The sequence below is a fragment of the Cervus canadensis genome, chromosome 8, assembly GCF_019320065.1.
Source record: "Cervus canadensis isolate Bull #8, Minnesota chromosome 8, ASM1932006v1, whole genome shotgun sequence".
NCBI classification, from domain to species: domain Eukaryota; kingdom Metazoa; phylum Chordata; class Mammalia; order Artiodactyla; family Cervidae; genus Cervus; species Cervus canadensis.
In genome coordinates, this window is record NC_057393.1 from 49,053,529 (window position 1) to 49,076,705 (window position 23,177).

Here is a 23,177-nt window from a genome sequence, read left to right on the forward strand (position 1 = left end):
AGCTTATGTAATTATCGCTTGCTGCCCATGCCACCTCAGCTACATCTTGGAAAGCAGACTCAGGGGCGCTGCCCACAAATATGGGCCTATGGGAGGGAGTGCTCTTGCCCAAAGGGCTGAGCCGAGCTGCCCCTGGTTGAGGTGTCGGTCCCTGCAGGGGAGAGACAACGCTGAGTCAGGCCATGGAGTTCAGATACCTCCAGAACTGCCTGGAGTCATCCCTGCCAAATCCCTGCTCAGTGGCTTGGAGTGTGGCTTGGGCAGCCGCCAGGGGATCTCCTCTGTGCAGAGTGGTGTGCATGCGTGCTTGCTGGCTGGGACATTCAGAGGGACCAGGCCCCCAGCCCACAGCTTCCCTGTTCCCTTCTGGTATGGGCACTGTTGGCTGTGTCTTCCTGCCCCCTTGTCTTCCACAGGGAAGGTCTCTGGGCAGAGGAGAGATGGGGTGTAGTCTTCCTCACCCGGATCAGGGCTGGACCTGGGCACCACTTCAACCTACTGTAGCCTGCCACGCCTTCTAGGTCTAACCATCCACAGGGGGCCTCTTTCACAGTGAGAAAATGCCCTGGGGAGTGCAGATCACAATAGCAACATGCAGTGTTGGTTTCTTTGTGTGTATGGGGGAGGGGTGTTTCTAATTTGTTCCCTGAGCCCTCCCCCCACGCCCCAGGTTTGATGCACATGCAGCCCTCTAGAAGCAGGCCAGCTGCATGGGAACTTGGGTCTCCAGGCTCCTCTCCCGGCAACTGGGAACTCACATAGGGCGCCTGAGCACGGATAAGCTTGCCCTGGGGAGGAGGGCAGCCTCACAGGTGCCCCCACCTGTGACGGTGCTGTTCTATGCGTGTACCTGGCATTGCTATCTCCTGCTTGACCCAGATGCCGGTGCCCAGTGATGAGGAAGGGGGTGCCTGCTCCCCTCAAGCTGGCCTCTCTGGAAAGGCTCATGTGCTGCTTGCGCTCACGGTGACTTGGAGAGTTCGGGGACATGGCTTTGTCTGTGGTTACACCATCTGGGTCTTGGACATGACCAATTCCAGTGACAGGTCCGTAAACGTCAGGTCCCCTTTGGCTCTGATGCCCTATGTGCCTAGGCTGCCTCTCCTAGGGTGCATCCTTCAGAGGCCTCTTGTCCCCCTGGGGCAGCCCTGCCTACTGGCTACCAGGTCTGCCAGAGTGGCCGTGCCCCAGACTTACCCTGGCCCGCAACACGCAGGGCCTCCGTGGGGTTTCCGTGAGGGCATAGCTGGGTGGGGACACTGCATTCCTTTAACCCTCATCTTCTCTCCTCTACCAGTTTCTACCCTGGCACTCAGGCCTCTCCAAGCTCTCTGAAGCCTGCAGGGTCTCCTCAGATGCTGCCTGAAGGCTGAAGGGCTGGCCTCATTCCCTGAAGAGCTGGGAGGCACTGGCTCTTGTCCTGTCCTGTCCCTGGCGCCCTCAGCCCAGGCTTGAGGTGCCTCTCAGAAGGCCTGAGTTTTCTAATTCATGCTCATTTCCCAGGGGTGGATCAGACCTAGTAAGAGACCTCATGTCACCAAACCTGAACTGTCCCTTCTGAAGGGGGGGATATGTCTTGCTAGGCCTGTGGATGATGGCTTGTAAGGGAAGTGCATGCTGTTAGGTCATGGGTGCCCTCCCTCAGTCCTGCTGGCTCTGGGGTGGGGCCTGGGCTCCTAGGTCTGCCCCTCTCTTTGCCCCCCAACTCGGTGCTTCAAGCTGACTCTGTCCCCCTGACCTTCAATGGCCTTGACTGTCCTCTCTGCCTCTTCCCCTGCACCCCTTGACCCAGGTCCTTCCAGGACGAGGAGCAGGAGGGGGTCAGCTTAGGCCTCTTGCCTTCTTGCTGTGTTCTCACCTGGGCCTCTTTTCCAAAGGCAGGCCTTGCCTGTGCTCAGGACCCTCCAGGGCTCCCTGGTGCTCAAGTGATAAAAACAGAGCCCCTCAGCAGAGCAGGCAAGACCTCCATGGTGAACCTACCTCCTCATGTTCCCCTCATGCCAGCATGTGTGGCTGATTCCTGGCAGATCCACCTATGGCCGGTTCATGTTAATATATGGAAAAACCATCACAGTATTGTAAAGTAATTATCATCCAATTAAAACAAACACACACACACAAAAGCTATGTGTGGGCCTTGGCTCTTGCCAGGCCACTAACCTGGTTGCCCTCTTTCTCTTGATCCCCCTTTATCCATGTTTTGGCCCAGCATTTTTAGCTCTGCCCTTTGTGAAACCCTTTGCACTCCAGGCCACATGACCACCTACCCATACTCCTTCTGCCTGCCATCCTTCCATGGACACTGAGCCACGTCTGGTCCCTGTTCTGGGTCCCCCTCCAGATGATGTTTCTGGGACCTGGGGTCAGATCTGCATCATCTCTGTGTTCCCAGCATGGGCCCCAGCTGGGCACATAGTAAGTGCTTGGAGAGATTTGGGGTGGGCTCTCGGGGGCAATTTGATTACCTGGTGGGGAGGACCTGGCTCCTTTCTAGTGTTCTTGTGGCTAGAAAGGTATCAGTGGGAACATCGAGCCCTCCGACCACGTTTCTCTTAAGTTCCTCTCTGGTTTGTGAAATTGGTTGTATTGTTTTTTAATTTTCTGCAAGCATCTGCTACTGTGAAAATTTTCATTATCACTGGCAAAGATCCCTTCTCATCCCTGCTGGCTCCAGGGATTTCTGGTTTCTCTCTCCGCGTCTGCTTCAGAGCACCTGGGAGCTGGGGTGGGTGATGTCCCTGCACCAGCTGGGCTCTCCCGTGCATATCTCAGGAGTGAGATGTCCTCTGGCCTGCGGTCAGCAGAGCTGGCCTGAATGGCAGGGTCACATAAGCCACAGCCTATGTCCTGAGGGTTTTGCTTTTATTTTGGGTTGCAGGGCTGGTCCAGCTGGGAAGGCTGCCTCTGGGGGCCAGGCCAGCACCCTCACCATCCCCTTCTCTGTTCTTGAAAGATCCTCAGCTCATGGCCACTGGGAGCAGGGGCAGCTGCCTCCTTTAGTCTCATTCTCTAAAAGTGGCTCTGTCTCTACAATTTTAGAGGCTGGGTGTTGTCGTGATGGCTGTTAGGGTAATGAGGAGCTGTTAGAATTCAAGGGCGTGCAGGGCCTTGGGGTGAAGGAGCAAAGCAGCTGTCGGCTTTGGCAGGCACCCAGGCTGGGTGTTGGCTCCCCTCCCCCCCATGCCTCACCAGCAGAGCTGCAGCTGGCACTCTGCTGGGCGTGTGCACAGGTGGGCCGAGGCTGGCCTTGGGCGTGCCCAGCACTAACCAGCAGCCCAGGCCTCGCTCCACTGACCCTGATCTGGGTTTGAACCCAGCTGGGCCACTTCTCCCTCTGGTCTTAGCTGACTCGTCATGCAATAAGATGGTCAGTGAACTGGACTTGGTGGTGGTGGCCAAGGGGCTTCTTGGGTTCAGACTCATTTGATTCTCCTTAGTGTCCCACTAGGTAGGCACTGTGTTTTGCTGTTGTCTTTGTCTGGTTTGCTTGGTTAGATGCACTGATCATATTTGAAATCAGTGTTGTAATTCCATTTTTTAATGTGGGGTCTAGAGAGGGTGTAACTTGCCCAAGTCACATGTAACTATAAGAAGAGCAGAGTCAAGACAGTTCAGCGCCAGAACCTGTCCTTCACAGTTGCACCATTCATCTCTCTGTGATGGAAATCGTGCTTCATTTCTTTCTGTTTTAGCCCCAGAGGGCTGGACAGTGTGTCCCTGGATGTCCTCTGTGTCACTGGAGGTCCTCTGCACTAATGTGGGTTTCAGTTTAAAGGAGGGTGCTAAGTGCTTGATAAGTGAATGAACAGACTTCCCAAGAGGATGGAATTAGCATCCTAGAATTGATTCAAGATGTATTTTGTGCCAGAGGTTTCTTCTCATGTCTTCTGTGTAATGTGGTTGCTTTGACCCGTCCCTCCCTGCCCTCCTCCCATTAAAAAAAGACTAGACACTGACATCTGACAAGTGTCCAGCTCAGGCTCCTGGATGCAAGGTGACAGGACGTGGCTTGGGTTTCTAGATTGCTGCCTCTTGGGAGGGTATCAGAGGGCAGGATGGAGAGTAGTTCATGTATAAGAGACACATCAGGAATTCGTGGGGCCTCTTCCCCTCGACCATTTTGTTCACAGTCTGCTGTGGGTTTGGAAGAGTAAGTGTGGACTGCCGCCTGTTTGGACTTCCCCACACAAAGACCACGGCAAGGACATGAAGAACGTGGCAGGATGCAGGTGGTGTAACCAGCTCCACCATCTCCCTGGTGTTGCCCAGCATCCTGCCTCCTGTCCTCACCCCGGGTGCCATTTATTGAGGGCTGTGGGGGAGCCGTGTATGAGGAGTGAGGAAGGTGTGAGGGGGCTGCCCCTCACTGCTTATCTTCCTGGGTTTGGCTGCAAAGCATGGAGGCTGGTGATAGCCAAGGGGGGTTGGCAACTAGGCAGGGCAAAGCGAGGAAGCGGCTGAACTGTGGAGGGGCAGCCCTGGAAGAGGGTCAGGCAGCCCAAACCCCTTGTTTGAGGGACATCTGGCAGTTGGCAGTGTTGAGCTCAAGGCTCACATCTGGAGCCTGGGTGTGTCTCTCCAGTCATGCAACCCAGGAAGGCGACAGGATGGACTGGGGGCTCCTCTGGGCCAGTAGAGCCCAGAAGCTTGGGGTTCAGCAGTGACACCCTACCCTGGAGAGTGGCTGTCTCTGCCATTCGGGAGGGCTTCAAGCATGGGTCCAACCAGGTGACTGGCCAGGGAGTGACACAGAGGGCTGGATTCACTGAGGCCTGACCTGCCCAGAATGTTGGAGGGGAGCTGAGGTGTGTGTGGGGGTCCCGGTGGATCCTTACCCTAGAGACAGCCCCCTAGGATGGTGACGAAATATGGCCTTAAGGTTTTCTTGGTGAGAGCAGCCATGGGAATTCCCCATCGATGGCGGCAGGTCAGGGCCAGCATTGTGTTCATGCAGCATTGCCCTGTTGTTGCCTGCTCCCCTGAGACATCTCCATCCATCCCCAGCTGCGTGCTAGGGACAGAGAGGTGTTACGGGGCTCATTCCAGAGGTGACAGAGACCCCCAAAACAAACAGTGACACTGAGCTGTAATCATGTATATGATAGGGAGACAGCAGGGGCAAGGCTTGTGCTGTTCTGATCGGGTGAAGGAGACCCCTGGAGAGGAAGAAGCGCTTGGTCTGGAACGATGAGGAGGTGACAACGATGTGAATTTCTAGCAGGGGAATGCAGGTGCAGTGATTTGAGCCTGACATAGCTTGGCCTCAGGGACTCCTGCTTTGTACCTGGGAGCACAGAGGCTGCCTTCTGGAAGCCTGCTGGCAGGCTTAGCATGAGGTCTTGGGGCTGGAGCTCGGAACTAGAGCTTGGCAGGATGAGGATGTTGCTATGCCTCCCCGTTTTCCTGAGAGGGGCCCTGGCCCTGAGGTGACACTTGCACTTGCCTCACCAATCCCCTGGTGTGGAGAGCTGAGGGCCTGACAGGTGAGCATCCATGGGTCAGCTTCCAATGGATGGAGAGTAGGTGCCAAGGCATAAACGTGGGGGCTCAGTCCCTCTTGGGTGGTCAGTCCTACAGGCAGAGAAGGTATAGGCTGGTGGCCTGAACTATAGAATGAGATTCACATACAACACGTTCTCTATCTTTCTGACAGAGAGCTGAGACTTAGAAAGTGGGAAACAGAATAAGAGAGATAGCCAGAGAGAGCTCTAGAAAGTCAGACACAGGTTGAGATGCAAAGGGAGAATCAGAAGCCCCATGGAGCCTCAGTTCCCCATTTGAGAGGGCCAGTAGGCCTGGGAAGGAGTGCCAGGCTGGTGCCTGGTGTCTGGATGGCCTTGGCACATGCAGAAGGAGGGAAGGGCAGGCACGGAACTGGCCTTGGGCAGCCTGAGGACCTGGGGAGAGCCCAGGGCAGGCCCCGTGGTTTGGCCTGTCCATGTACATGCAAATGTGACCTCTGGCTCACTGTGCTCATTTAATCCTTATGAGAGCCCTAGAGGTGGGGACTGTTCTTAACCCATTTATAGGTGAGGAAATGAGTCTCGGAGAGGTTAAGTGATTGCTTGAGAGCACACAGCTATAGCAGTGGTCCTGCCTGCCTCCTGAGCTCACGTGCTTAACTTTGCAGTCAGAGACAGCTCAGGGTTACAATCCAGGCTCCCCTGTGGCTTCAGGTAACACCCTAACCTTGAGTGTCTGCTCCTGTGCTTCCTGTCTAGAATGGGGTAGCAGAACCCACTTCCCTGGGAAGCTATGGGGCTCAGTGATTAGTTGGATGGGCCCACATGGTGCCTGGCCCCTACTATGCCTTTCAAACTCCTACTCATCCCCTTAGACCCATCCCAAACGCCTCTTTCTCTATGGAACTCTTCCCTGACATCTCCTTGCTAGGCAAAATTAACCATTCATTTTCCTTCCATCTAGCACACTTCTGTTGAGTATGTATTATTTGACTTTATGCTGAATTTCTAAGGTTCCCAAGAAAGGGGACTGCATTTCATGGCTTTCTATGTCTCCTGGCTCAGGGCCCAACACAGCGATGATTAGAGGATTTGGGGTAAAGAAATGAGTAAGGGAAAGCACAGATGCAGGATGAGGGGAGACCAGGAAGAGATGTCTGGGCTTGGAACAAAGATGCTGCAGAAATCGCATCTCCGCTCCAGGCCCCGCCCCGCCCCCCCCCGCCCCCCCCCCGCCCCCGCCCCGACAACACACACACTGCCAGCCCAGTGCTCGGCTGCTTTCGAGGTTCTCCAGGTCTCCCAGGGCTCATCACTGTCCTGATTTAACTTCCATAGTGGAGGCTTCCGGTGAATCCCAGTCCGGGAGCCTGGCGTTCCATTGGCGGAGCAGTAAAAGTCATTAACGAGGAGCCGGAGAGCTATAAATAAGCCAGCATGATCCCACCCAGTGTTCCCTGTGTTTTGCATCTGCGGGAGCAGGGAATCAGTTTGATTCATTAATTGGCATAGGATAGGGCCCCAGAGATAGGCATGGCACCGCTGGCCCTCCCCTAACCTCCCCTCCTGGTTGGTTCCGTGCATCCTGCCTGCCCCAGCTGCACACCCGCTCCAGGCTCCAGTCCAGCACCCAGTGGGACCCTTTGGCCTTGCTCCTGTTCACTTCCTTGGGCTAGGCTGACCATGAAGCCAGAGGGCCATAGGAGCCGCCAGCCTGGAGAGGCTCCAGGAGCGGCCCCTGCCCAGATGCTGCTGCCTAGGCCAGGCCTCAGGTTCAGCCAACCTCCTCCTCACTGTCCCCTGGCCCCCTCTACGCTCTTGGTGAAACCTGCCTTAGAGTGGAGGGTTGGCTTTAAGAAAGTCCCTTTCTCCCGACTGTAGGATGTGGCTCTACTCTGGGGAGGACCCGAGCATCTGGGGACTTTGCCAAGTTTGAAAGTTCTGCCTCACCCGTGAAATATGGACACCCATAGTGCCAATCTTATGAGTTGTTGAGAGTATTAAACAGTTTGTTGCTCTGTTAGGCCATGCTGGGCACTGGGCCAGAGGCTAGGAGGATGAGCGACGCGCAGGTGTTTCTGCCACAGGCTTGTGGCTCAGAGAATGGGATGACTGACAGCGGCCACATGAACCAGTCCACAATTGCAAACATCAGTGGGCAGTCTGAAGGAAGAGTACCATGAGAGAGGATTGGGGTCATGGGAAGTTCTCTTGATGGAATCACAGTTACCCCCAAAAATACAGGATGAGGAGAGATGGCCAGACAGAACTGAGAGGAGCATTGCAGTCCAAGGTGGGTGTACGTGAGGGGACCCACAAGTGGGCAAAATCTGAGTTACTGCGTGAAAACTGGCACCTGGAATACAGGGTGTGGGTGTGGATGGCGCAGGACCCTGTTGGTGTTGTGGACTTGGTTTTAAGAGCAGTTGGAAGCTGATACATTTAAGCAGGGACAGCACTGTCTGGTTATTGTTTCAGAGGGCCAGTCCACTGTGGTGTGCAGAGTGGATGGCGTGTGGATCTGGGGGAGGTTGGGTGTGTGGACGTCCAGTGGGGAGGTGATAGTGGTTTAGAGCAAGGTGATAACAGTGGAGAGGGAGGAAAGTCAACAGACCCAAGATGTATTTTGAAGATAAGACAATCAGGACTTGGTAAAGGCTTGGGTGCAGAGGGTCAGGGAGAGAGAAGGCTCAAGAACAAGTGGGTGGCTGGGGGTGCCCCTTTACTGAGATGGAGCAACCGGGAGGGGCAGGATCACACCCTAGAGAGCTCGGTGTTGACACACCAAGTGTGAGTTGCCAGTGAACCCACTGGGGGAGACCCCCTACCTGGATGTCAGGAGCCCAGCGAGGGTTTTGGGCTGGAGCGATAACAGGAACTGTCCACAGAACCGAGGTATAACTTTCAAAGGGTTGTGTCAGATATAGTAATATAATGATGATTCCACAGAGAAGACATAGTGATGGGGTCCGGGTCTGGATCTCAGAGAAGGCAAGTGGTGGGAGTAACCAGAGCTCATAAGGAGGGACCAGCCTAAGATGGGAGAAGGTTCCTTCCTCAACTTTTAGCACAAACACAGACAGGTGTTTAGATCTGCTGATAAGTAGGATGAGTTCCTTATGATGCTGGCTACTATTTTTAACCTATGAAGAATGAAGCAAGGTCATTAGTTGAATTTGGGGGAGAATCCTGGAAGGTTTGAGGAGAACGACCAAAGCAGGTGGTGGAGAGGGTGTAAGTGAATATGGTGGGTGTGGAACCCTCTTGAGGTTGGTGACCTTGCTTTCCCACTTTGGGTTCCCACTTTGCTGGGGGTGTGGTCTCTCTGACTCTCACAGACATGGAGAAGTAGGTGGGCAGGTGGACCCACCATGGCTGACCCTGGATTAGGATTTCACCAGCCATCCTGCATTAGGAGAGAGAGCAGAGAGAGGGAATTTGCAGCAGAATGACCATAACGATAGATGGACAGAGCAAGGAGTCAGGAGTGAAGGCAGGAGGATGCTGGTAGGATAGTTACTTAAGCAAAAGGTTGGCAGGACAAGATGCTTGTCAAGTCTGTCCTGTGCTCAGGAGGGTTGAGGGGCCCGGGTGACCCTCCCCTTTGGGGGCCTGTCGACGGCGAGTGGCGATGGGGTCAAGGCCCCGCTGGGCTTGAGCTCTTAGCGCTCTCCTTGGTCTGGTACTGCCACCCGTTCCCCCCACCCTATTCCATGGTTTTGTTTACCTTTTAAATGTCTTAATAAAACATGAAAAATATTTATTCTTCATGGATCAATAATTTACTATGAGTTATGACAATACTAAATTTGGTCAATTATTCATCGACCATAAAGTATTTATAAACGCGACCTTAATTTAAAGCATTAGCCACCAGAATTCAAATATTAATAAAGACTGTGCCAGCTGAAAGGAGGAAAGGAAGGGCACAGATAATGAGGGGGGCTCAGGGGAGGGTGTGTGCTCCTGGCTGTGAATGATTGAAGTAGTGAGGTTATAACTGGAGCCCAGGTTGTGGGATAGGCAGAGGTGCTGGATGGCCGGGGACTGGCCTGCTGGGCCTGGTCAGAGAGAGATCATTATTTCTGGAGGGCAGAGCTGAGCTGAGCCCAGGGCTGCCCACAGCCTGGCCCTCCCTTCAGTTGCCTGCTATTACCAAGAGCCTTGCCAGGCCCCCTCTGATATGAGGGCATCTCTACCAGGCTGCTTCCATGCAGGCAGAGTGCCCTCTCTTGCCTTGTCCATCAGGAGAAGTCCTGTCCTTCTTTAAAGGGCTACCCAGAGGCCAGTTAGCCCATGGGATGGGGAGGCTTTGCAGCCTCAGAGAAGCCTGTGCCGCACGGTGGGTCTCCTCTACTTGGAGACCACGCCACATCTTCCAGGAGGAGCAGGTGTGCATGTGCCCAGGGCACCATGCATTCAGGGCACATGGTGGAGAAAAGGGCTGGAGTGGCTGTGGCTAGCATCACTATCAGGCGTCAGCACCAGCAATTGTGTATCTCTTCCAGCACAAGCCTCCTGGGGCATTGCTTCTCCCAGTCTTGGCCTGAAAATTTTCCAGGAGTTCCCATGGGGATGGAGAAGGCTGGGTGTGAATCAGTAGTGGTCAGGGGCACCTCTCTTATCTCCAGTGCCTACTTAAGGCCCCCGAGTGACTTGATGAGCCAAGCATTTGCCTGTAGCAGAAGGAGGCCTTGTTCTTGCTTGCTGCCTCCTTCTCTGGGGCCTGTGTTGAGAGTGCAACTGCCCCAGGAGTTTCCACCCAGGGAAGGGCCGGTAGAGTCAGTCATGGAAGCCTGGGTTTTGTCCTCTGCTGGCCACCATCTCTTCCAGGGACTGGCTGTAGAGGTACCTGGTGATCTGGTTCTGATGTTCTTGTTGCCATTCACTCCCTAGCTGTATGACCCTAGTCAAGTGATCAGCCCTGTCTGTGCTTCAGTTTACTCACCAGGGGATCAGAAAGCTCATCTGGGATAAGAAGGAGGGAGATCCTGCTTGCCCTGTGGAGGGGCCTGTGCTATGCCTGGTGCCTCCTACCCTGAGAGTTGTGTGTCTGGAGAATCATGAATCAGCAGGATGCTGGCACCTCTGGGGAAGCTGGCAGGGATGTAATGGTGGGGCTGTTTGGGAAGGCTGGCTGAGCTCCTGGATCCTCTTGTCTAGATCCAACCCTGAGTTTGAACGGCCTGCTTCTTCTCGATTTCTGGGAATCCATCATATGTCCCAGAGACCTCTGTTCTCCTAGGCCACCGAGCTCAGCTTAAGGGGACTCAGAGCTCCTCATTACATTCATCTTTACTACTTACTTCCCCAGCTGATGAGCCATTCTTGGGGAGCTCTTATCAGTCCATCAAGCCTGCATTGTTATTATCAAGAGGGAGATCAGCTTTATGACCATATGCTATTGCAGGCAAAGAATTATAACAAAGGCTGTTATCTTCTAGCGAGCTGCAAAACACCTCTAAGCTGGAGACAGAGTGACTTCTCCACTCCTACTATGCACCAGCCAGTGCCAAATGGCTCTTCACATACAAAGGCCTTTCAGAGATTGTGCACAACAGCTCTGTGAAGTGGATGCCATCATTTTTCTTTGACAGAAAAAACAAAGACTCGGAGGCCAAGAGAGGGTCAGCCCCTCCCTCATTCAAAGTCCCACAGCATGGATATGACAGGGCCAAGGACGTGGCACTGGGCTTCAGTGTCTCTCTCCCCAAGCGGGGTGTGAATTGTGTGATACCCTGTCCTAGGAATGAGGACATTCCATAACCTTGTGGACGCTAATAGCTGGTGTAGCTTTGATCTGATATATTTTGATCTTATTATTTTTATGTTAGGAGCCTCTAAATAACCATCATTTCAACAGAGCCCCAATTAGCAGGCCATTCACAGCAGATTAGAAATTGACTTGTATTAGGCCTCTCCATTAGCGCCTAGGAGAGGCTTGCACCCTTAATTACCCACCCTGTTCATGGAGGAGGTGGGGGCCTTGAGGGATTTCAGTGCTATTGCAGGTAGCTGTACTGGGGTGGGTCAGGGTGCCCACCTCCGAGGGAAGGGCTGGTCAGCAGCAGGAATGAGGTCATTCTCTGTTGTAAACTCCTATTTCTTGGGCTCCTGGACATGATTTGGGTGGGGATATTGATAGAGAGGTAGGGATGCTCAAGGAGAGGGGCAGGAGACTGACATGTGTTTAGCATCTTTCTTGGGCCCAGCATGGGATTGGCACTGTGGTCCACATTATAAGTCAGAACTCCCATAGCTCTGCTGTGATTTGTATCCTGAATTAATAGACAACAGGGGTTCAGGAAGGAGGCATGCCTGTGGTCACACAGCTGCCGATTGCGGGAGCCCAAAGCAGAACTTTGTGATATTCCAGTGCTCCTTCTGCTGCCCTGGGGAGCCCAGGCCCAGCCCAGAAGCTGGTGTCTGTGGCTGCCACTGGGACTGGGGCATGGGACCTGCTCTCTGAGTGCGTTCCTGCCACCCAGCCCCTGTGTCTGTGTCATACTGCACCCCTCACTCACCCTGCTCCCCCCGTCTCTCCTGCTCTAAATCCTTTTCTTCCTTTGAGGCTCTGATGCTAACCCCACATGAGTTCACCCTCCTCTGGGTCCCAGGGACCTTCCCTTCTCCTTCCTCCCAGGCTGAATTGTGAGGTCCAGCTCCCTGGTAGATCCTAAGCTCCTCAGATGGGGCCTGTGTGTGTCCTGTTTTCACCCTGGCCTCAGTGCTCATTGCAGGGCTTTGTGCTTAGAGGGTGTGCTGAGTGTGTGCATGAAACACATAGGAGGAAAGAAACAAGTCCATCCACGTGGGAGCAGAGGATGTGGGCTCAGATGGAGAAGCTGAGCCTCAGGGGGGTTCAGTGACTTAATAACACAGTACATGTAGAACAGGCACCGGTGGGGGTGGGGAGGGGTGCTTGCCATCAGAAGTCAGGCAATGACCTGAGAGGGAGCCGGGTGGGGGTGCACGACAGAGAGCTGAGACCCAATGATGGTGCAGTGGGTGTCCTGGGTAGGACCAAAGACTTGAGTTCCTGGGCAACTTTCCACCCTGGTGATATTTGGTGAATTTTGCAAGATTACTTCTAAGAAGTTTCAATGCAGTGTTATTGTCATTAAAGAGAATATGTATAAGAGAAGAAAGAAAAATCCGATTATCATCACAGACTTCGGCTTTTAGTGTTTTCTCTTGTCTTTTTCATAAGTATGCTTTTTACCTAATTGTAGAAATTGTTGTAATCCTGGCGAGTATAAAATGTCATGCTCTGGTTTTGTCACAGTCACCCCGCAGAAGCATTTTTAGACAGGAAGGCATCTCAGTCCGGCCCTTATCAGTAGTGCGGCTTCACAGCTTGTTATCTGGAAAATAGACACAGTGATGCCTGCTGTACTGGGATGTCATGAGAATAATGTGAACTCACATATAGAGAGGACTCGACGGAGTATTCAGCACAGAGCAAATTCTCACAAAATAGTCCCTCCTCCTGGAGCTTCTTACTTATCCATTACTGAAGGATTATTTTCCTTTTGTAAAAGAATTATCTGTTCACAACCTGAGATTTTGGCAAAATATAGAAAAAAAGGAAAACCACATTGAAGCTTCACCTAAAGTGCGGTCACTTTGAGCGTTTTGCAATATTTCCTTCTGGTCTTTCTTTCATGCATGTTAAGTTTTATTTGATTGATATCATAAAATACATACAATTTTGTATGACTGTCACATAACTTTTTAATGACAGGTACTTTTCCATGTTACTGTAGTATCTTCATAAATAGTTTTAAAGGTTGGGTATGCTTTCAACAAGTGGAACACTTTTGTGTCATTCACCTATTTGCATCTTTTAGATCGTTGGCAATATATCAAGAATCTGGATAAGTATCCTTTGAATGTTTTTGGATCTAAAGCCATTTTTTTTCTTAAGATTTTTTTTTTGATGTGGACCATTTTTAAAGTCTTTATTGGGTCTGTTATGTATTACTTCTGCTTTATGTTTTGTTTTTTTGGCCCTGTGGCATGTGGGATCTTAGTTCCCTGGCCAGGGATTGAACCTGCACCCTCTATTGGAAAGCAAAGTCTTAACCACTGGACCACCAGGGTATTTCCTAAAGTTATTTTTATATTATAGTTTGGGTAGGTGCCCAAAGTGACATTATTGACCAGAGGGCATGAAAATGTCAAGGATTATGGTATTATTGTACGAGTTTTTACTGACTGCTGTGTGCGGGCAGACACATTGTGACCCTGGATGAGGATGGTGAGCAGAAGGGCGTGACCTTTGTTCGCCTGGAACCTGAGGTCAAGTGGCAGAGAGAGAGACAAAGTTCAGTGTTGTGAGAGGGGAAGTGTGGGATGCAAATGAAGCGCATGACAAAGGGTCCCTAGCCAGTCTGGGGGTGTAGAGTCTGAGTCTTGAAGCAAGAGTGATGTCAAGGTTTAGAAGGCAAAAGGAAGTGTGATGGGTTCCAGGGGACAATGAAAGGTGGATGGTGGGCCAGGGCGGTAGGAGGAACCTGAGGCTGCAGGCACTGGGGAGCCTGCAAGACTGCCCTAAGGAGTTTGACTCCTTGCCCAAGGCTCTTGGTAGCCACCAAGGGCTTTAAACAGAAGCATGGCACGATTGGATTACAATTCAGGAGTGAGCTTGGCCATGTGGAGCCTGAATGTGAGGGTCCAGAGCATTTAGGTGGCTGTGTGATCTTCAGTAGGGACTGCAGAGAATCTCTCATTTTTTTTTTTTTTTAGAATCTCTCATTTAACCACCCCCTTTTTCTGCCTTGTGTTGAAGGCTGAGGGTTCCACAGGAAGAGCTGTGGGCAGTCAAATTGTCCTCCTGCTGAAGCCCATGAATGTGCAAGGTGATTGTCCCTGCGTGGGGAGCCGCTGGCCTTTGGTGTTGGAAAGCTTGGGGGTGTCTTGCTCTTCCCACAGCTTCCCAGCCTCCCTCCGCCTTGCTCCTTGGGGTTCCTCTCCTTGGTCTTCATCTCCTTCTCCCAGTCTGGTCTGAGGCATTACATAAACCCAAGTGCTCTCAACTGAAAGAACGGCATTGTCAAAGTTGTTCAAAAGTCTGCCGTCTGCAGCAGATGGCCTGCTGACATTCACAGGCTGTGTTTTGAAACTGCATCTGCTTTCCCACATTCCTGCCGTCACATAAAGCATTATTAATAAATGTTTGCTTCAAAACTGGTGCAGTGGGTTGCAGTGTTGGGAGGTGCATCATTCTATTAATTGGTCAGATGTTCCAAAAAGGTGTTAAGAGTGTGGCTAAAAGGGGTTACTGGAACTCGTGGTGACTAGATGACTTCAGAAGGCGATCCCTAAGTGTCTCCACCCTAGAAATGGCAGCTGACACCTGATTGTGTTCCTCCTCCTCACCTGCAGTCAGTACCCCAGCTGTGGGAGCCTCTACCTTTGTTATTGTCAAGTAGCTTTTAAATAATCCTGGTCTTCTGGAACCAATACTCCCCGGGGGTTTGACCCAGTATTTTTATGGTATGAATCAAGTGGACTTGGCCAGGAGACTGAGGGCTTCTGGGATTCGTTGCCTATAATCTGGGTCTTCGGGGCTAAGTGTCTCCCTGGCTTTCCAATGAAATTCATTCCCTTCAGCCCCAATCAGCTCAGTTCAGCCAACAGTTGTAGAGTATACAGTACATTCTTGGCCTGTGGCTTGGCCTTGGGGATACAAGGATCAACAAAATGAGCTCATGGCTCTTAAGAGGCTCACAGCCCAAGCGGGAAACCGGATGGCTAATATAGTAGCATGCTGAGTGTCTCAGGCAGATGTGGGTAGGAGCCCTGTTCTACTCTCGCTGCTTGAGTAGCCTAGGATGAATGATTTTGCCTCTCTTCACCTCTGTTTTCTCATCTATTGACTGGACACAAGAGTATCTAGTTGGCAGCGTCACTAGGGCATCACAGACTGTGCCTGTGAGAGCCTCTGGGCTGGCCTGACAGTGTTCTTGGTCCCTGGAGGGAGATGGTGTTTCTTGGAACCCCAGGAATGAGCTTCCCAGTGTGAGCTGTGCAAATTGAAGCCAGGGCAGCATCACCCCCATGCTGACCCCTTCCTCTCTCTCCCCTCTCTTTCCAGCCTGTGACCTCATGACCCAGGGGATTTTGGCCTTGGTCACGTCCACCGGTTGTGCGTCTGCCAACGCCCTGCAGTCCCTCACAGACGCCATGCACATCCCACATCTCTTTGTCCAGCGCAACCCAGGGGGCTCTCCGCGCACCGCCTGCCACCTGAACCCCAGCCCTGATGGCGAGGCCTACACGCTGGCCTCCAGACCGCCTGTGCGCCTCAATGACGTCATGCTCAGGCTGGTGACAGAGCTGCGCTGGCAGAAGTTTGTCATGTTCTACGACAGCGAGTATGGTGAGTTGGGGGCCGGGGCTGCTCTGGGGCTCCGGTGGGGGCGCCGCCAGACACTGGGAGACCTGCGAGCTGGCCCTTCGCTCGTGGAGGCTGAGCCCTTTGGAGAGGGCTGGGTGTGGACGGCGGTTGGTGGTCTGAACCGAGTGGGTGTCTGGGTGGTAGGACCCAACCTTGAGCTTCGTGAGTAGGGGATGAGATCTGAAAACAGATCTGTAGATAGGCACTAAAGTTGCCTAGCAACAACACCTTATCATGACAGCTGAAGTTTGAATCATCTTTGAGTTTTCAATAAAATATTAATAAACTGCTGGTAGAGATCTGAAAGGCTGCACGCAGGCAGCAGTGGTGGAGGCCGGCCAGCATGGGTCCTCCCGGAAGCCTCCTCTGCAGAGGGTCACCCTCTCGCTGGATGCTCTCCCAGCCTCCCCAGCTCCTTGCCTCCCTCCACGCTGATCTGCCCTTAGTTTCAGGGGTTCAGGCTGGGGCAAAGGTCAGGGAGAAGGACATCCTTAATGTCATGGACCAGGTGGGGATCGTGTGGGTCTGGGGACACAGGGCATGGCTGGATATGGATTCTTTGAAGGCCTACTGTATGAAAAAAAAAACCCATAATTTTCTTGTTAGGAAACTAGAAAAATGGGCTTTGAAGAGATAGCTTCAGCTTTTCTATGGCTGCTTTGTGTAAACGGAGACCAGTTCTAGTCCCAAGATAAATGGTTTAAAAATAAAACCTTTTTATAAAAAAAAAATTTATATGTTTAAAAAACCTGTTTATTTTTTATTCTGAGATAATTGAGACTTACATACAGTTATGAGAAATAATTCAGAGATCCTGTGTGCTCCAAAATCTTGCCTAACTGTCATAGCATACCACAAGCAGGATTTCATCTTGACACAATCCATAGGCCTTGCTCATATTCACCAGTTTACATGCACTTGGGTGTGTGTATTCACTGTGTGTGCAGTTTTGTCACGTGTGGATTCATGTGCCCACGACAGTCAGATTCAGAGCAGTCCCTCACAAGTACCCCCACGCTACCCTTTTATAACCACAGCCACTCACCTTATATCTTTAAAGGTGAGGGCTGGCGCCTCATAGTTGGGGCCAGGGTAGAATGGGGTGTACCCTCGAAAGTCCTTTTTTCCTCTCTTTGTGGAATAATCCCTTTGCCAAGACTGTAACTAAGAAGAGAAAGCAGCATATGTTTGCATTTGCCTAAATACTCTGCTTCTCTAAGACTGGAATGTTGTCCTCAGCTCTTAAGCAAATATGCTGTCTGGAGTCTTCCAGAAGGAATTGAAAAGCAAACAGTCACTGTACTGAAATTAAGATGAGGGGGGTGATGGGGACAAAGGTGGCCAGAGGCTCCAGGTGCTTGAACTGGACTCTGTCCAGGGCCTGGCTTCTCCCTTCCACCCTCGCTCAATCCCTGACTTTGGGGAGGAGTTGGAGAGACCATGTCAGCCTGGTGGCTGGCACAGAGAAGGCCCTGAGAAATTGTCTCTCTGTGAATGAACCAACTCATTTATGAGAACATGGACCTTTCAAGAAATTTTAATATAAGACAATGGAGAAATGTGGGGGAAAGACAAGGAAAGACCTTTGAGGTAAGCTAGGAAACAGATGTTTCATTCTGTAGATACACTCCTTTGCCCCTCTCCTCTCCCATCCAGACCCTCCAGTCAAGCCAAAAGGTGTACCCCTCTTTTGTCACATGGAGACCTTTGCTGTCTCTTGTAGGGTTGAAGTTAGTTTTCAACCAGACTGACCTTTATTAGTAATTTTATAAACACACAGGGTGACCAATAGGTTTCTTCCAGTGGACCACTGCCGGCAATTGGTCGAACCTTGATTGCTTTGTTGGGAAGGATTCTGAGGAAGCATATGGCCTCAGCAACATAAAGTGCTGTGATTGCTCCATGAAGCATCATGGTGTGGGGATGGACTGGCAGCAACCCGCCCTGTTTGCTAGAGGTGGCTGTGAATCAAGCATCTCAGAGCTGCTTACACATGGCTGTCACTGTCCAAGGTGCTGACCATTTGGCATTAGCCTTCCTGGAGGCCAGTGCTCTTTCATTGGGTTCTATGTAGAACCTCCTGCCTTTGCCTGGCCATTACCCTTCTGATTTGACAACTTTTGAAGCCAGGTTTCTACCCCAAACAGTCTCTATAAAACATTAACCATTCCAGCACCTGTGACTTGTTTTGACCTTGCCCCTTGTGCACAGTTAAATCTCTGGCCCATTTTTAATATGTTAGGTAAGCCAAGGCTGTAGAGGCCCACATGCTGTTTGATGCAGCCCCAAGAACTCAGAGTGTGAGTGCTCCTCAGCTTGGCTGGCATCGGCCTGTCTGAGGGCTGTGAGTGGATTTACATTACTGATATGTCCAAGACAAATGGTGCCTCCACAACCCCTCAGGGCCCTTCTTCCACCCGACCACTGTAGCACTAGCTGCGATGAGCCCAATTAAAAAGCAAATTGAGTGTAAAGACTGCTTTGTTTCTTCCAAAGTCACACAGAAGTGGGTTGGGATATAGTAACTTTGTTTTTTTGATGCTGATCTGCAAGTATCTTTACATATATTAATTTATTTAAACTATTCAGTAACTCTCTGAAGTGGGATTATTGCTGCATTTTACAGATGAGGAGCATGAGGCTCAGAGAGATTCCTTTTGACTTTGATGCCCATGCACTTAGCCATGGCACCATCTTGTTACTGTCATCTGGGGCTTGCAAGGCTCCAGCCTTCTTCTCTTATCACCAGCCAGGCAGAGTTGATGCCAAGGATGGGGTGTGTGGAATGGACTTGGCATGCCCTAGGTTTGTGCAGTCAGTCACTTGGGTAAATGTCATGTGTAAGATCCTACCACTGCAAGGTGTAAGGACTGATCCTTCCTCATTTGCCCCTCAGCCTCCCTTTAAACCAAGGAATGTCCTGCCCTGGGTGGGGCCTGAGGACTGGGCATCTGGGTCAAGGGTCAGAAAGGCAAAAGCAAGTTCTACGACAGAACTTGGCAGAGTGGTGGGAGAGGAGTTTGTATGTTTAAGGTTTACAGAATACAAGATGTGCCATTTGGTAAAATTCCATTGAAAATACTTGTATGCTTGTTGTGACAGCGAAAGGAAAAATAAAAGAGAAGCTGACATTTGGGAGAGAAAATCTGTAACATTAAAATACCAAAAGTTTGGATTGAACAGAAGAGAGAACTTTCTGTCTTGCCACTTCGATTTCTGGGCTATTCATGTGTGTTTTGGGGAGGGTGTGCTAGAAGCTGCAGCCACAATTTCTCCCCAGTGAGCACATTTGGATGAGGGATGTATTTATGGTGGGATCTTAGAAACCACTGACTCATTCATTCAACAAATATTCACTGAGTCCCTACCATGCACAACTATTTTGCTAGGTGCTCATTTTAGATGTTGAAACAGATGGTTGGAGTATCTTGGCTAAAGTTGCATAGGGCTGGGATGTGAAGTTAAGACCCCAGGGCTCCTTCCTCCATAGCATCTTTGGGGTGTGGTGCTCCCTCTTAGCCTCTTGGACCAGCTTGCAGGCCTGGGATGAGTTGGCAGCAGGGACTTCACAGAAGCAAAACCTTGGGGCTCTAAATGTGTGTCCATCTCCTATTTGTGCTTGTTTTTAAATTATTTTTAAAAAGTTAAAAGTTGCACACTTTTACAATGTATATGTCAAGTTAAAAGAATGATAATGAAGTGAACTCCCATGAACCCAGACCAGTTTAAAAAATGTATAGGAGCTTTATGTGTCCTCATTGTATCATGTCTTCTACCTAGGGGGCCTAACCCGTATCTTGATTGTGTTCTAATGAGCTCCTTGCTTTTCTTTATAGTTTGTCATACAAGTATGGATCCTAAAATACTTATTGCCTAGTTTGGCCTCTTCATGAATCTTAAATATCTAGAGTTAAACTACTGTACACTTTTGTGATTGCTTTGTTTTCTTAAATGTTTATTTATTTTTAATTGATTGATGATTGTGATTGCTTTCTTTATTAAATATCATGAACTATTGGGCCTATGTATGTTTTGCTTTGTTAGATCATTCCAAATTACTTTCCAAAGCATTTCTACCTATTTTCACTGCTATCTGCAATGTATGAGAATTCCCCAACCTCACCAACACCTGGTATTGCTTTTAGTTTTAAGATTTTCATGCGAAATATGTCTCATAGTGATTTTAATTTACATTGCCATGATAAAAGATGAAGTTGAGCATATCTTTATGCACTATTTTTGTTTGCTCTCCTAAATACCCATGTGTAGTTTTAACTTTTTGCCCATTTTTAAAATTGAGTCTTTTTTTTTTTTTTTAATTTTTTTATTAGTTGGAGGCTAATTACTTCACAACATTTCAGTGGGTTTTGTCATACATTGATATGAATCAGCCATAGATTTACACTTATTCCCCATCCCGATCCCCCCTCCCCCCCCTCTCCACCCGATTCCTCTGGGTCTTCCCAGTGCACCAGGCCGGAGCACTTGTCTCATGCATCCCACCTGGGCTGGTGATCTGTTTCACCATAGATAGTATACATGCTGTTCTTTTGAAACATCCCACCCTCACCTTCTCCCACAGAGTTCAAAAGTCTGTTCTGTATTTCTGTGTCTCTTTTTCTGTTTTGCATATAGGGTTATCGTTACCATCTTTCTAAATTCCATATATATGTGTTAGTATGCTGTAATGTTCTTTATCTTTCTGGCTTACTTCACTCTGTATAATGGGCTCCAGTTTCATCCATCTCATTAGGACTGATTCAAATGAATTCTTTTTTGACGGCTGAGTAAAATTCCATGGTGTATATGTACACAGCTTCCTTATCCATTCATCTGCTGATGGCATCTAGGTTGCTTCATGTCCCTGGCTATTATAAACAGTGCTGCGATGAACATTGGGGTGCATGTGTCTCTTTCAGATCTGGTTTCCTCAGTGTGTATGCCCAGAAGTGGTATTGCTGGGTCATATGGCAGTTCTATTTCCAGTTTTTTAAGGAATTCCACACTTGTTTTCCATAGTGGCTGTGTACTAGTTTGCATTCCCACCAACAGTGTAAGAGGTTCCCTTTTCTCCACAGCCTCTCCAGCATTTATTGCTTGTAGACTTTTGGATAGCAGCCATCCTGACTGGTGTGTAATGGTACCTCATTGTGGTTTTGATTTGCATTTCTCTAATAATGAGTGATGTTGAGCACCTTTTCATGTGTTTGTTAGCCATATGTATGTCTTCTTTGGAGAAATGTCTGTTTAGTTCTTTGGCCCACTTTTTGATTGGGTCATTTAAGTAATCTTGAGAAAGAAGAATGGAACTGGAGGAATCATTCTAAAATTGAGTCTTAAAAAAAAATAAATAAAATTGAGTCTTTTGTAAGTTAGGGATGTTAAATGCCTTCTTTCAGTTAGTTGTCTTAGTTCACAGAAGTTCTATACTGTATTTTTATCAAATTTATTCACCTTTTAGACAAGTAGCTCCATTTCCTATCTCATGTAAGAGGTCTTTCCCTATCCAAATGGTATAAAGATATTCTCCTGCTGAAACCTTCCTCTCTGCTCTGAGAGCAGATGTTGCCCTCCAGCCTGAGTGTCCACAGCTAGGTCCTGGCTCTGAGTATGCCTGGATCCCTATGGCTAGACCATCTCTCCTTGCAGCTATGGCCTGACATTCTTCCCTGACACTGCTCCACTCTGCTGTGGCCATGGAACTGATCTTATCTTAGTGGTGACTGCACAGCGTGTGGCATGGTGGTTCAGGAGGGCTTCCTGAAGGAGGTGGCATGTAAGCAAGGCTCTAAAGGACTAGTAGGAAATAGGCAAGCAAAGGGCACTGGGGGCAGATAGGAGGAAGAGTGTGCCAGGCAGAAGGAAAGCATGCTGGAAGGCCTGGGGGCAACAGAGAGGGAAAAGATATGGCTGGATTGTGGGCAGTGGCCAAGGGTGAGGCTGGAGCTCTGGGTCGAGCAGGCTTTAGAGGCTTCACTGATGAGTACAGAATCTCCAGAAATCCTTGGGAACCATAGAGTGCCTCCTCAGGTTGTGCCTCTGGGTCCTACTCATTACACCCAGTCCAGAGACCTGAGCACAGACTTGGGTCTTCTTTTCTGGAGGGCTCTGGTCTTTCTGTTGCCTGTGTCCAGACTCATTGGCTTTCTCTGAAAGGAAAGAAGGTAATGCACATGGATGAGCTGAGGACAAACCCCAGACGCCGAGGCAGGGCCTGAACTTCCCAGGTGGCCAGGTGGCCCAGGTGTCAGTGAGTCACTGTTCGTGTTTCTGTAGCCTCACTCCAAGCAGGGCACCCTGTAAACACCGTAAGTGCTCCAGCTCATGGCATCCTTACAGCAACCCTTCAAAGTGGGTTCACACCACCCTTGTTTCACAGATGAGGAAACTCTGACTTAGAAAAGTGAGTGAGTGGCTGGTGAGTAGGGGGTTGGCTAAGTCTGATTCCTGAAGTCCAGGTCATCACGGCTCTGCTCACAGCCTCTTGATCCTTGTGGCAATGCTGTGGGGAGCAAGCCCCACAGGTAGACTCTTCACTTAATGCGCAAGGGTTTATTGGAGCACTGCTGGTGACCACAGTTACTGTCAACAACCATAATGGTTAAATATATTGTGATACATACATAATGGGGAATTATGATTCCTAATGAACTAAGGCCATAGTTCCAACACATGGTACTGTTAGCTCACAGTAGCAAAGTGAGAACAGTGTTGTCAGTATTGCTCTGGGTAAAAGCAAGGTCACGTGTGTGTGTGTGTGAGTACGCATACAGTCATGGGGAGAGCTGTGTCAGGGAGGGAAACACAGTGACTTGGTACGAAGATGGGAGATCTGTTTTTTGTTTAATACCTTTAATGTTTTCTATCAAGTACCAAAAATAGTAAGTAAATAAAAAAGAGTGAGGGTTTCCATCCTTCCTTCCTGCTGATTGCCCTTGGTGACTTCCCTTTTTATCATCTAAGGAACAGGGATGGTAATTTCTGAGCTACAGATTAAAACCCCTGGCAGACTTCCTGGTATGTGGCAAATGGTCTGTATGATAATAACAAATCATGAGTGGGAACCAAGAGTGGTAGTGGTCAGTATTCTTCCTTCCCAGGGTTGGGTGTTGGCATAGGGCTTGGTAGAGTCTTGGCACGAGAGCTTTGACTGTTTGTCCCTCCTCAGGATTACCCTTGAGTATAGTGGTTAGGAGCATGGACTTGGGAGCAGTCTGCCTCAGTTGAATCCTGGCTCTGCCTCTATAGCTGTGTGACACTGTCACTCAACCTGTCTCTGCAGTGGTTTCCTCATCTGTCTAATGGGAATAAAG

General features: G+C 50.0%; 1 protein-coding gene across 3 annotated transcripts in view; it reads left to right on the forward strand.

The window, feature by feature from the left end:
* GRID1 (glutamate ionotropic receptor delta type subunit 1) overlaps positions 1-23,177 on the forward strand; it is a 688,675-nt gene that overhangs the window by 128,025 nt on the left and 537,473 nt on the right. For all 3 annotated transcript variants that reach the window (XM_043476200.1, XM_043476199.1, XM_043476202.1), the window contains exon 3: positions 15,562-15,846. In XM_043476200.1, the coding sequence (XP_043332135.1) occupies positions 15,573-15,846 (274 nt within the window). In that variant the 5' untranslated portion in view covers positions 15,562-15,572. The remainder of the gene's footprint in view (positions 1-15,561; positions 15,847-23,177) is intronic.